We start from the raw sequence: 12,941 nt of genomic DNA, 5'->3' as shown, positions 1-12,941 counted from the left end.
GCAGGAATCCCATTCATTTCAGTCGAGAATTTGGTAAAGGTTTTGCTGCTAAAATCTGATATAAAGTAGGTTCATTTGTGCAAACCGTTCTATGTTCATGTGAGCAACAACACAACACTTCTCCAATTCTCTGGAGGCTTTAAAACACCTCTGTAGTCCCTATAAAACTTATTTGCTGTCAAGATCGGCAGCCTCATGCAAAATAATACAAACCAAATGACAATTGCGGCGCCCACAGCAACTTCCGGCATAAGATGAATATCGCCGGGTTTCAGATGACGTCACAACATTGTATATGCCTATAATATCTAATGAAGATGAGGACAGGAAAATGTCTATTGTTGTTAAGCAGAAGTTTGTTGTTCTAGCAAGATCAAGTTGTTTTTTTTATCATATCTCAATATGGATATATGCCTCCATCTGAATATGAAAATCATCCCTAGAATTGTCTGAAACAGTAGGCAGAGTATTAACCTGAAGATATGGGTTTACTATGTGTGTACTAATTTGCGTGTGAATGGGTGAATGGTCCCTTGGTGAAAGCTTTTCAAGTGCCCAACATGGATAGAAAAGGGCTATTGGAAACAAAACCATGAGGTCACATTCAATGTATGCAAGTCAGTAACGTTACAAATATTACAATAGAATATACAATGGAAAAATGAGAAGTCTTGATTCACTTTGATTTAAAATTGCTACCAGTCTTAACTCATTGATATTATTTCACAGATGTCTTTGTTGTTTAAATGTATGCTGTTTTTAAATCTAATATGTTTATATATTTAAATGTATATGGTTATCGTGCATGCATATGTTCATCATGCTGTTAAAACATCTATAATCCTGTTTAAAGAGCGGGTATTACATATGTATGGGGTATTAACTGCTAACACATACATATTTAGATCAACATGTTACCTTTTACTGCTTTGAAAATGAAATATTCACCAAAAACAATTAGGCCTGTCACGATAGACAATCCCACTGACACAATAATTCAAAACCAGATTTAAACCACAAAAGCTCTTATAAATCTACAATATTGTTCAACCTTCTACGACTTAAGTCGCATTGCAAAAAATAACCAAAATTTTTCCAGTAATACAGTACAAAGAAAAAGTACACACGTTCCTGCTCAGCTTGCTCTCTGTGCTAAGTTACTCCCCAGATTCAGGTTTAGTGTTCCTTCTTAGAAAGGAATGCTGCTGTGATGCCCTGTTCATTTCCTTGAAGGGTGCACATTTCACAATCTAGATACAGTGTTGTCATAATGTCAATACAGAGAGTATTGGTTTATCACTCTAGATTTACTGGTTTGAAAGACATATCCGAACTTAAGAGAAGGCTCAATGTCCAACCTTATCTTTATAAATATTGAAGCTCCCATATTGTGCTGTTTTAATGTTATAATTTTGTTTCCTCATCACAAACAAACCTGGAGTTGTGTTTTGTTTCATTCACTCATGTTTAACACGCAAACCCTGCATATTTTAGTTCTTCTCTCAAACAAAAAACACTCCAAAGCTCAAAACGCTCTGTTCCACCTTGTGAGGCCATGTGGTAATACAGGAAGCTCCATATACCTTCACTAGAATCATTTAGTGTCAGTTTTGAAATTGCCAATCTCTATAGTACTAAAAGTAAAAGGTAGCTTGAAAACTACTACTATGTGACATCACAAGGTGGAACAGAGCATTTTGAGCTTTGGAAATGTAGACAGGTTAATAATAGGATTACTCAAACATGTAAATGAAACAAGACACAACTCCGGATATGTTTTTGAGGAAGTAACAGCATTCTAACATGTCTTAAACCTCACAACACCAACTCTGTGTGATCTAGGATGTATAACCATAAACTAACATTTGCAATTCAATCGTTAAACAGCAAATTCCATTATAAAATTGTGACTTGTCCTCCAGCTCTATTGACATTTTAGAAAGGTGTGACGTATGTGAGCCCAACCTATTCCATACCTAAATTCAAATCATCCATCAAAAACTGATATATGACCCTTTGTGAGTCTCTCCGGATATAGTTAATACAAAGGTTAGATTAAAAGGACCTTCAGAGATTTACAGGAAAATGGCAACCATTCTATTTGCTTGTTAACTGGTCTCAGTGGATTTAAGTAGGCTTGGCTTCTCTGCTGAACAAACAACATGTAATATATAACCTAGTGTGATTACATAAACGTACAGTTTCTTTTTAAATGGAAAATAAAAAGGCACTGTCCCAGATTTTATTGTCTTAAAAATGTAAAAAAAAACAAAAAAAAAAACAGAACCAGCTAATTTTAAAGAAGACCAATTGTGCTTGTATCTGGTCTATAGTTATAATCTATAACACCTGTGGTTAAATTTTGGCACATTTTACATCACAATATTTATCTAAAACTACTTAATAAAAGAAACAAGACTGCTAACTTCTGCATTAGAAAACTGTGGTGCCCAATGGGAGCTGATGTCACCATTTAAGTTATCATAACAAAGAGCTGTGTAGCTGTCGGCACCAGCAATGGATAGCTGCAGATCACACTAGCAAGTTGGGGCTTCTTTTCCCATTTGTGCCAAAATGACTACATGACGCTGCTGAATCCTACCCATATTATACCATTAAGAAAATAAGATTGGAGACTGAAGTAAGTGCAGAGCAGTGGGTGTGAACCGGTGCTGGTGATAAAGGGAGTTGATAGGCAAAATGGCCACTTGAAAATAAGCAATTAAAGATTTGGAAAGATTTGTGCATGTTTGAACAATAAGTCCATTTTGCAGTATAGGTCTGCTTTAAAAGGTTCAGAGTTATTCCTCAGTTTCTGTATGCATTTCGAGCATTCAATACGAGTTTTTAAATAAACCAGAGGTCTAAATTTTAAATGATCCACAACAGAAAAAAACACACACAGAAAATGCATTCACTTTTTGTGCCCTTTCTATTTAAACAAAACACAAACAATAAAGAACAAGAATATGTCAATACAGTATCTCCTTGTTGAAAAATGTCATATGGAGCTGAACAGTGACCACCCGCTCTGGAAGTCAATTTTCTATTCAATGACTTTTCAAAAAATGTAAATATGAGGAGTTCAAAAGCATTGCGGAGGCTAACCAGCTACATAGCGATTGACCTGTTATGAAATTGAATATGGAATTATTTTGTTTTTATTGTAGTCTCATTTTGAACAGTTTTTGGTTGCCATTTGAAGATTTTTAATCAAGCCCCCCTGGTGTTGCCCCTGGTTAGCTGTCTTTGGAGATGAAGGAAAAAACATCTCTTCTTTGACAACCAAAACGACTAAAAGAAAAGGCAAAGATGTCACCCATCGACGTGACAGGGGTGCACTTTGAACTGTTTGAACCCAAGGACCCTCAGAGCCATAGCAGTTAGCGTTACCATGATGGCAAAATTCTAACATACGAATCACACACTTCCTAATTCTCAGACAATTCACAAAAAATATCCAAACTTATGATCCACAAATGTTATACCATATCATTATTTATTTCTGGTCTGTCCTCCAGCTCCAGCTCACTTTTAAACAACTTTAGGGATTTTAAAATGTCGTGACGTCACATGAACACAGCCCATTGTCTCCCCAGCGCACCAGTGTGAGGGGAGTGCCCGTGCTGAGCCTGCAGGGGGAGCTGGAGATGAGCCTGATGCATGAGCCTCTGCAGAATGAGGCGTTGGTGAACATGTGGCTGGAGGTGAAGATGAAACCTCTGCTCCAGTCTGTGTCCAAGCAGCTGCTGTCCTGTCTGAGCACCAAGAACTTCAGCTGCTCCACCTACCAACTCATGTAAGCACACACACCTCCTCATTCATGTAAACACACACACTCACACCAAGTCCACTATATCCAAACAACTGCCATCTTGCCAGAGCTCCAAGAACTTTAGCTGCTCCACCTACCAACTCATGCAAGCACTCACACTCACACAAAGTCATGTACGAATACTAGCACCTACCAACACACGCATATGTTGAGTTTCCATTCTTCTTGGTGAGATTAACCCTAACCAATTTAAAGGAAGCAGTTCCCCATGATGTGAGTGTGTGTACAGATTTCAGTCCCCACAATTTTATAAATACCTAAACTAAATTAGCCCATATCTTCACATTAAACCATGTTGTTGATATTGAAACAGCTTAATAAACAGTTTTGATTTACCTTTTAGTCCCCACAAAGCAAAATGTCCCTTTGAACTAACAGTAATATTGCCATAGAGACAAGTCAGTAGTGGACCAAAGTTACTCAGCGCACCTTTTGTCTGAATTTCTGTAACAAATTTTGGAAATCTTGAGATATTTCTTGTGTTTCTCTTATTTATTGTTGTCTTACGTCTTTTTATTGAAGCCAGTACGTGGTAATAACTCTTTTAAATCTGTGTTGTCCAGGGTGCAGGAGATGAGTGAGTACTTCTCCGACATGGACCCAATGCGACAGAGGTGGATCTATGACTTCTTCCTGTACCCCTTCCTCTCCCGGGACGGCGTGGCAGGTGCGGCCCTGTCATACGTTTAAATAAGTGCTGTTTGAATGACATCTGCTGACATGCATGTGATGATTTCAGGCTGTGTGGAGCCGCAGCAGAACAGCATAGACTGGCTCATGAAGAACTTTGGTGCGTTTAAGGCCATGGCCCGAATAAAGGACTTCTCCACACTCAACATGTACTTCAGTGGAGTAAGTGTGTTAGATTCTCCAATGTCCTGAAAGTCCACACCTTAATGAGATTATTTAAAATTTGATAGATACTGGGCAGTGACTGGAGAGTGAGGGGAAGGAGGAGCAGGGTCTGGAGGACGAAAGGGGAGAGTGAGAGAGGAGGGGCGCGGTGTAGACAACTAAAGAGAAGAATGATGGGAGTGTCCAGAGAACGAAGAGAATGAAGGGGTGTCTGGGGGACTAAAGGGGACAGTGAGGTGGAAGAAGGATCTGGAGGAGTAAAGGAGAGAGTGAGAGGGACGGGGTCTGAAGACGGCAGTGTGAGAGGGAGGCAGAGTGGGGTCTGGAGAAACAAAGGGGAGAGGAACAGACAGACATATGCAAGTAAATAAAATGTTATGTTTTAGCACCTGGTTTTCAGTTTTATAGTCTGTGGACCTACTTCTCAGCAGTAGAGACTGCATAGTGAAGGCACTTTAAGCTTGACTTGACATAATCCTTATGTTTTTATATGATATCAAAATGACCAGATGTTTAAAAGATCTCAGGTTTTTTTTTTTAGCAGAATATGTCCCTCTAAGCACAATTGATAGTGTTTTAAACCTGATGAATTATATCACATGACTCTTTGCTGCTGCACATTAGTTGGAGGTTCTGGATCTCCTGACCCCAGAGCAGAAGGCTGAGCTCCTGCTCAGTCCGGGGGTGGCTGGTCTGGACAACGGGACCCTGCACCTGGTGTTCAACAGCATGATGGGACATCCACATCCCACTCCCGGGATCGGCCACAACAGGACCTCTGCTGAGTACAGCTATTCCACAGTGGGACCCTACCAGACAACCACAGCCCAGCCCTCTATCAACCAGGTAATGTTTACTTTTGTGTGTGAGCTAGTGCTTCTCACAGTCCTCATTTAGAGTACGCCACAAGTCTTCAGAGCAAAAGTAAATAAAACATATTTTAAAAGCAGCCTTCAGATGCAGTGAAACATAAGTACTTAATATAGTGATTTACTGGGATAACAGTGAATGAACTGTTCAATTTAACAGTAATTATGTGTTGTAAATGTGTACCTGTCTGCGTTTGGGAGGTAGAGATCAATTATACATTCCTCTTAATGTTCTTTGGTTGAAATTGGCTTCTTGCTTGTCTGGAGGTAGAGGTAAAGCAGCAGGAAGGGTCAATATTGCCAAAAATGAAAATATAAATTTATAATTTACTTTCTCTGATGACAATAATCAGATTATATATTGAAATAAAAATGTGCTAAAACATGCCTGTACCTGTCTTATAGTGAATAATCAGGGTGCAAAAATATCACCTCTAGCACCTAAATATGACTTTTTCATTATTGAGCCTTTTTTAGCTTTTTAGCAGTTTTGTAATGTAAACCATGCGGGGTTTTTTTATTTTATTTTTTTTTATCTGATTTCCAGGTGGTGAAAGGTTTCATGCAAGCATTCAAGCCCATCAGCAACTTTGTCCATGAGTTTGTGTCCTTCACCAATCAGGTCTCTACACGGCACATTCTCACACATCCTCACAACTCTATGGTTCAGACTAAACTCCCAAACCTCTACTGCTCCTCCAGAGGGACATATCACAGATCCGGAGCACCTCTCTGGCTCAGTTCCTGTTAAACTTCACGCTGTCAGAGGTAGCCACCATGTACAAGGACCCCACTCCAGAGACTGCTCCAGACTTCAACCTGACCAGTGTGGATGACTGGTACCTGCAGGTGGTGGTGCCAGTGCTGCGCAGGTTCCTCCCCAAAGAGGTCCTCACGCAGACCAATGTGTCCGTGGCCTTTTACTCCCTCTTGTAAGTTAAGGAGTGCTATTATCAAGGTTTTTGAATCTGGTTTAGTTGTGATAGAACTGTATGGCATTTGATCCTTCCTGTTTGTGTGCAGTTACCTGGAGCATGGCATGAATGAAACTGCCTCAGAGCTGGAGGACGTGTGCAGCCTCGTCTTGGACCAGGGCCAGTGTGGGGTGAGTCTCTGCCCTCTGCTCTCACATGGATCACATGTACTGAATTAAACTGTATCACTATTGTAAATGCCATTATAAATGTATGTGTATGTGTTCAGATGACAGACGTGGTGCAGGATGTGGCCTGGGTGCTGCATTGTGCCGCTCAGACAGATTTCACTATGACTGAGCAGAACGTCCTGGGGCTGATGGTTGGACTGGCCCAAAGGTTCTCGTCGCTGTTGAAGGCATTCTCCTCTGTGGTGAGACCACCCCCATTAGACACACCATTACACACAGGATACGCCGGGGCCCTGTGCTACAGCTGACTGTCCTTATCCAGGACAAGTGCCTTTACCCAGAGTGGCAAACCCACACATGAGCTCTGTCTCTGGATAAGCAGTAGTTCTGCCGTCTGAGTAAAGCCCAGATTCTCTGTGGAGCTGTGAAACTCTTGACAAATGTTAGCATGAACAGCATCTGTGGCACTTGCTGCACATGCAAATGTATGTTCAAATATTTACTACATTCTGATCAAGCAATGAGTATTTCATCATGGCCTCAGTTGCTTAAACGTGTAAATGTTTAAAATAATATATATTTCCAACCTCTATTAAACAATAAATGCAAATGGATTCTACTCAAGTGTTTAGTTTGATGACTTTTCCAGAGTCACACAGAATATCTCTATGTTGTCTTGTCTTTTTCACATTCAGTTCAAATGCACCTATTCTCTTCTCACATGTAAGACATTCTAACCTTGACACAAAGATGCACACACATCAGACTTTTGCCTAAAATCAGATCATCATAGCTTAAACATGCCACCCCCTTTCCCTGTGTGTGTGAGCAGGACTTCAGTGTCATGTCTAAAGACATCAGGCAGATCTTCAGTGGCACCACCTCTCCAGCTCTAATCCAGAAACATCTGTCTGACCCAGCCTTCATCCAGACCTGGTTCAGGGTCAAACTGCTGCCCTTCCTGCCGGACGTGCCTCCGGAGCTGCTGTCCTGCCTGAGCCGAAAGAACTTCTCCTGCCCTGTCTACCACACCATGTGAGCCCTGACACTGCTCTATACACTATGTAGAAACATGAGCAGGCCTGAGGATGGAAAGGGTCTCAGGGACAATTATCAACTATTAAATTTACATTCCAAAATGATCTGCTGTTTGATCAAGATTTTGTAATAACTACACATTAATTATCCTTAAGCCTGAACAAACACTTAATTCATAATGAATCAGTGGTTAATTCTGATATCCTAACTCATTCTTAAAGAGGGGTATTCAGCAAAATCGACTTTAGCTTTCTACCATGCTATAGCACTGTTCCCCCATCAAAAAATGCCTGAGGAGGTTTTAGATGTCATCCATGCATGTTTGAGTAATCTAGTGATCTCTCCTGGGCCCTATTCAAACCTTCCTTATGGTTAGCTGTACGGTTCTGTCCAATCTTCAGCCCTCAAGCCTTCAGCCCTGTGCACTACAACTGGACAATCCTGATGTGATGTGCACTAGTTTCATTAGTAGGATGCAGCTGATTGTGCTGTGATAGTGCTCTGAAGAGGGAGTGAATTTAGAGCAGAGACCAGAGGGAGGGGGGACTCAGAGCCTCATAAACAAAAGTGAGACTTATCAAACATGTTGATACGTCAATATTTAACATGTTGGCAATACCCCATAGAAGTGTAATTCCCCCTTAATAAACTGTTTTTCATTATGTTATTGGACCTTTGTTCCTGCTTTATTAAGCCTAATTAAGGTGTAATTATTTAAAAAGTGGTACCAGATTTATTATCGCTAGTCCAAGAATAACAAACTGTAACTGAGATATTAAAACAAATAGAGAAAATAATACAATTGATAAATATTGTAGGTTTAAAATGTCCATTATTAAAAATATAAACATCAGTCAGAATCCAGCTGCTGATAACTGCCATTGTGTGACAAATGAGTTAAAAGTGTTATTTCTTGTAAATGTTGTAAATTTAAACAATCATGTACAGTTGTAGAATCGGGAAACAAAAGATCTAACTCTGTGTTTTGTGGGTTGCAGTGTGCGTGACCTCAGTGAGCACATGGTGAGGATGGAGGGCAGTCCTGAGGACAGTCAGAGCATCTACGATAACTTCATCCACTCGTTCCTCCTGCTCCACAACTCCTCCGGTACAAACCTGCCCAAACCTTTAGGAGCTTGTAACCATGTTTAATATAGGCTCTTTCTTTATCATTTGTAGCTATGTTTTAACTAGTGGATTAAATGGTACAGTAAAATCATGTAAGGGAAGAAACAGGATTCAGATCACAGTGCACATTTTCAATACGTTCAGGAGGATTAACATGTGTGAGACTGAAATCTGAAGTGAGTGAGGAATCTCTTCACTGTGGAACTGCAGCATGTGAACAGCAGGAGTAGGAATCAGATCATTAATATAATAACTCTAATTTATTTGATCATTTCAAAGGAACAGTAAATGTTGTCTCATTCTCAGTATATGGACAGGCCTTGTGTGAAAGCTCAGAGCCTCCAGGATTCACTCACTGAGCTGCAGAGGCCTATTTAAAAATGGTTTACTGGGATTATCTTGCATTATTTAAATCTTATTTAGTGTTAGTTATATATAAACAATTGGAAAATGCTAAGACAAGGTGAATACAGTAGCAATACATCACACTTCAAACAGGGCCTATTGTGACAGACCCATATTGCTCTGTTTCTTCCCACACACTCTCTGTCTAAACTGCTTACCCAATATGTAGGAGTGTTTTGGGTTATAATGCAGGTATGTGCATGTCTTGTTTTCAGATGCTCGTTGTATGTCCAACAGCAGCGTTCTGTGGCTCCAGCAGAACTTTGGCTCCTTCTCTCGCTTTGCTTCCATCACAGACTTCTACCAGCTCAACCCGCTCTTCTCTGGGGTACGCAGCTCACACAATGGTTGTACTAGGCCTCAACTATTTAGTCTTTCCGCTACTGCTTTTAAAATTTTTCAGAATTATTAAAATATATGAAATTAAAGTAAAAGTACTGCTGTGAAATCTGTACTTAAGTAAAAGTACAAAAAAACTAAACTGTGCAAATTGTGTAAAGTGCAAATAGCTTTTTATTTACAGTGCCATAAAGAAACAGATCAATGAAACTGTGTAAATCTTAATCAGGTTGTTTTAAACTGCGGCCTGTATTATCTGCGTATTCCCTGAACTCTGGCCAATCAGAGCAGGTGATGTAGTGTTGTAATATAAGTGAATATGCGTATAAAGAGCAGATACAGATACAGCTATGAAGTGGGACTATTTTGACTTGTGCAGTACTCAGTTACCATTATAACTGTAAGTAGTTACTGTTACATGGTTAGATTTATGCACAATATAATATAATATAGTACAGGTTTAAAAAGCTACTCAAAAAAGTACAATTACCCCCAAAAATATATTAAATCACACCATCATGAGTATTTATAATGACTTTCCACCTCTAAACATAAGACATTTTAGTTCTCAAGGAGGACATTATATTACCTAAAAAAAGGTCTGTTTTATGATTAGTTTGGCCTGTGCACCCTGTGATGTTGTGTATCTGTGTCCAGGTGGAGGCGCTGTCCGTCTTGAGCCCTGTGCAGACGGCCCAGCTGCTGCTCCTGCCTCTGCCCTCTCCTCCAGACAAAGCCCAGGTGGTGGAGCAGGTCTTTGACTTCCTCCTCTCTGCCCCACACGCACACTTCAGGGAGGTGCTGAAGGCTGTGATTGCACTGGCCCCACAGGTAAGAAACACTGGTGCTTTTAACCACAGAAGTCAAGGCTTAACCAACTATAACTTGTTTTCATACATATAGATGGGTTTGTGTGTGAGGAATTGGGACTAGAGAAACAAACCCTCCCTAAATATTTGTATAAATGTTCTGAAGTATTGGCTCACCAGTATGTCTTTTTCAGGTCAACGTGTCATGTTCTCTCTACACACAAATGTGAGTTCTAAACCTGAAGTGTCATCATTGCCAACACTAGTATTAATACTATTGTACTATTATACTATTATAACGTGTACAGTATATTGGTAACGTGCTGTTTCTCATGTGCAGTTTTGTGCGTCTGTATGCCTCCATTCCCTCTGTGTTCCCGGCTCTGGAGCCTGCGGTCTGGGCTTCTATAGAAGACCTCATTGACATCGCACCACAAGGTTTGTAACATATGATGTTTACATGCTCTCAGAGAAAGTAGGATACTCATGGCCCTGTATACATGTGCAATCGGAGTATTCTGGAAATTTAGACTATGGGACAGATATAGCAAGGAGCTAAACATGTCAGCTTGTTTTTGTTTGGTTTTTGCTTTGATTTGGTTGTTTCTAACAAAAAAGGGAAAAGATATACAGGCAAGCGCTGCCACAGCTATAGTAAAAGACTTTATTAATAGTTGAAAAATACAGCAGAGTCACACAGCATCAGTTTAGTTCAACAGCAACAGAGATAGACGCAGACGTTAGCCTGGTGTTAAAGTGTGGTTGTATTAAACAGTAGACTGCTTTATTTTGTTTATAGGTAGAAAATATTATTACTTCTGGTAGAAGTTTGAGTCATTTTGGGAAGGTTCCTACTCCTACCGTATCTGTTACTTCAGTTCACACATGCCCAGTACGATCGGTTTTGAGAAATCAGGATACTGCACACATACATGGCACAGTAGGGGCAGGGGGCAGGGCAAGTTTATTTGTATAGCACAATTCGTACACAAGGTAATTCAAAGTGTTTTACAGAATAAGAAAGACATTAAAATCACACAAATCAAAACATAAATAATCAAAAATAATCATCATAAAATCACCATTAAAAGAGAAGAGTGCAGAATAAAAACCTTTCAGTGGTATGCACAGCTAAACAGAACCGTTTTGAGCCTGGATTTAAACATTGTCAACGTAGAGGCCTGTCTCACATCTTCAGGAAGACTGTTCCAGGTTTTAGCTGCATAAAACTTAAACACTGATTCCCCATGTTTAGTCCTGACTCTGGGCACCAGCAGGAGGCCGGTCCTTGAAGTCTTCAGACTGCGAGATGGTTCATATGGCACTAACATGTCGGAGATATACTTTGGACCTAGACCATGGAGAGACATACACACAAGCAGAGCTGCTTTAAAGTCTATTCTTTGAGCTACAGGAAGCTAGTGCAGAGACCTGAGCACAGGACTTATGTGCTCGTACTTCCTGGTTCTAGTCAGGACCCGAGCAGCAGCGTTCTGGATGTACTGCAGCTGTGTTAAGGCTCGTTTGGAGAGGCCAGTGAGCAGGCCGTTACAGTAGTCTAACCTACTCGAGACAAATGCATGGATAAGTCTCTCTAAGTCTGGATTTGACAGTATACCTTTGATTTTTGCAATGTTTTTTAGGTGGTAAAAAGCTGCAGATGTTATTGATTTGATGTGGCTGTTAAAGTTCAAGTCTGAGTCAATTGTTACCACTGGATTTCTAGCCTGATTTGAAGGTTTTAGAGAGAGAGACTGGAGGTGACTGCTGACACTTTCTCTATGTTTCTGTGGGCCAAAGATGATGATTTCAGTCTTGTCTGAGTTTAGCGGAAGAAAGTTGTTTTGCATCCACACACAGATCTGTTGGATGCAGTGGCAGAGTGAATCCACTGGTCCATATTCACTTGCTGCCAGTGAAACATAGATCTGAGTGTCATCTGCATAGTTGTGGTAAGACACATTATTGCTGCGTATTAACTGGCCTAACGGCAGCATGTAGAGATTGAACAGCAGGGGTCCCAGGATTGAAACCTGGAGCACCCCACAGGTCGGGGACATTTTATCTGATATACATTTTCCAATTTCAACAAAGTACTCCCTGTTTTCTAAATAGGGCTTGAACCAGTTTAGTGCCATACCAGAGATGCCCACCCAGTCCTCTAGTCTTTGTAAGAGGATCCCATGATCCACAGTGTCAAAGGCAGCACTCAGATCTAACAGGATCAAGACTGAGACTTTGCCTGCATCAGTGTTCAGGCGGATGTCATTTGTCACCTTGATAAGAGCAGTCTCAGTGCTGTGGTGGGGTCTAAAACCTGAGGGGAAGACATCAAAGGAGTTGTTCATTTCGAGGAAGTTAATAAGCAGTTTTCAAGGACTTTGCCTAAAACCGGCAGATTTGAGATCGGTCGATAATTGTTCAATATTGTGGCATCAAGACTGCTCATCTTTAGGAGAGGCTTGATAACCGCAGTTTTCAAAGCGCTTGGGAATGTTCCAGATTGAAGTAACATATTAACTACCGGTATGTGAGTGGTGATGGCAAACTGTTGAGCA

At 40.5% G+C, this 12,941-nt stretch overlaps 2 protein-coding genes across 2 annotated transcripts in view; one reads left to right on the top strand and one right to left on the bottom strand.

Moving 5' to 3' along the window:
- The window catches only part of LOC117376602 (bifunctional apoptosis regulator-like), a 131,058-nt gene that overhangs the window by 55,485 nt on the left and 62,632 nt on the right, over positions 1-12,941 (bottom strand). The window lies entirely within an intron of this gene.
- The window catches only part of LOC117372178 (uncharacterized), a 57,476-nt gene that overhangs the window by 12,628 nt on the left and 31,907 nt on the right, over positions 1-12,941 (top strand). The window contains exons 6-19 of the mRNA XM_033967944.2: positions 3,600-3,799; positions 4,399-4,502; positions 4,575-4,687; positions 5,315-5,536; positions 6,107-6,181; positions 6,262-6,491; positions 6,583-6,664; positions 6,763-6,906; positions 7,497-7,699; positions 8,701-8,810; positions 9,451-9,563; positions 10,232-10,405; positions 10,578-10,609; positions 10,724-10,821. Of these exons, the coding sequence (XP_033823835.2) occupies positions 3,600-3,799; positions 4,399-4,502; positions 4,575-4,687; positions 5,315-5,536; positions 6,107-6,181; positions 6,262-6,491; positions 6,583-6,664; positions 6,763-6,906; positions 7,497-7,699; positions 8,701-8,810; positions 9,451-9,563; positions 10,232-10,405; positions 10,578-10,609; positions 10,724-10,821 (1,900 nt within the window). The remainder of the gene's footprint in view (positions 1-3,599; positions 3,800-4,398; positions 4,503-4,574; positions 4,688-5,314; positions 5,537-6,106; positions 6,182-6,261; positions 6,492-6,582; positions 6,665-6,762; positions 6,907-7,496; positions 7,700-8,700; positions 8,811-9,450; positions 9,564-10,231; positions 10,406-10,577; positions 10,610-10,723; positions 10,822-12,941) is intronic.

The sequence above is a fragment of the Periophthalmus magnuspinnatus genome, chromosome 1, assembly GCF_009829125.3.
Source record: "Periophthalmus magnuspinnatus isolate fPerMag1 chromosome 1, fPerMag1.2.pri, whole genome shotgun sequence".
Lineage (NCBI taxonomy): Eukaryota > Metazoa > Chordata > Actinopteri > Gobiiformes > Gobiidae > Periophthalmus > Periophthalmus magnuspinnatus.
Note: the sequence above shows the minus strand (reverse complement) of the source record. Positions and strands in the feature narration are given on the sequence as shown.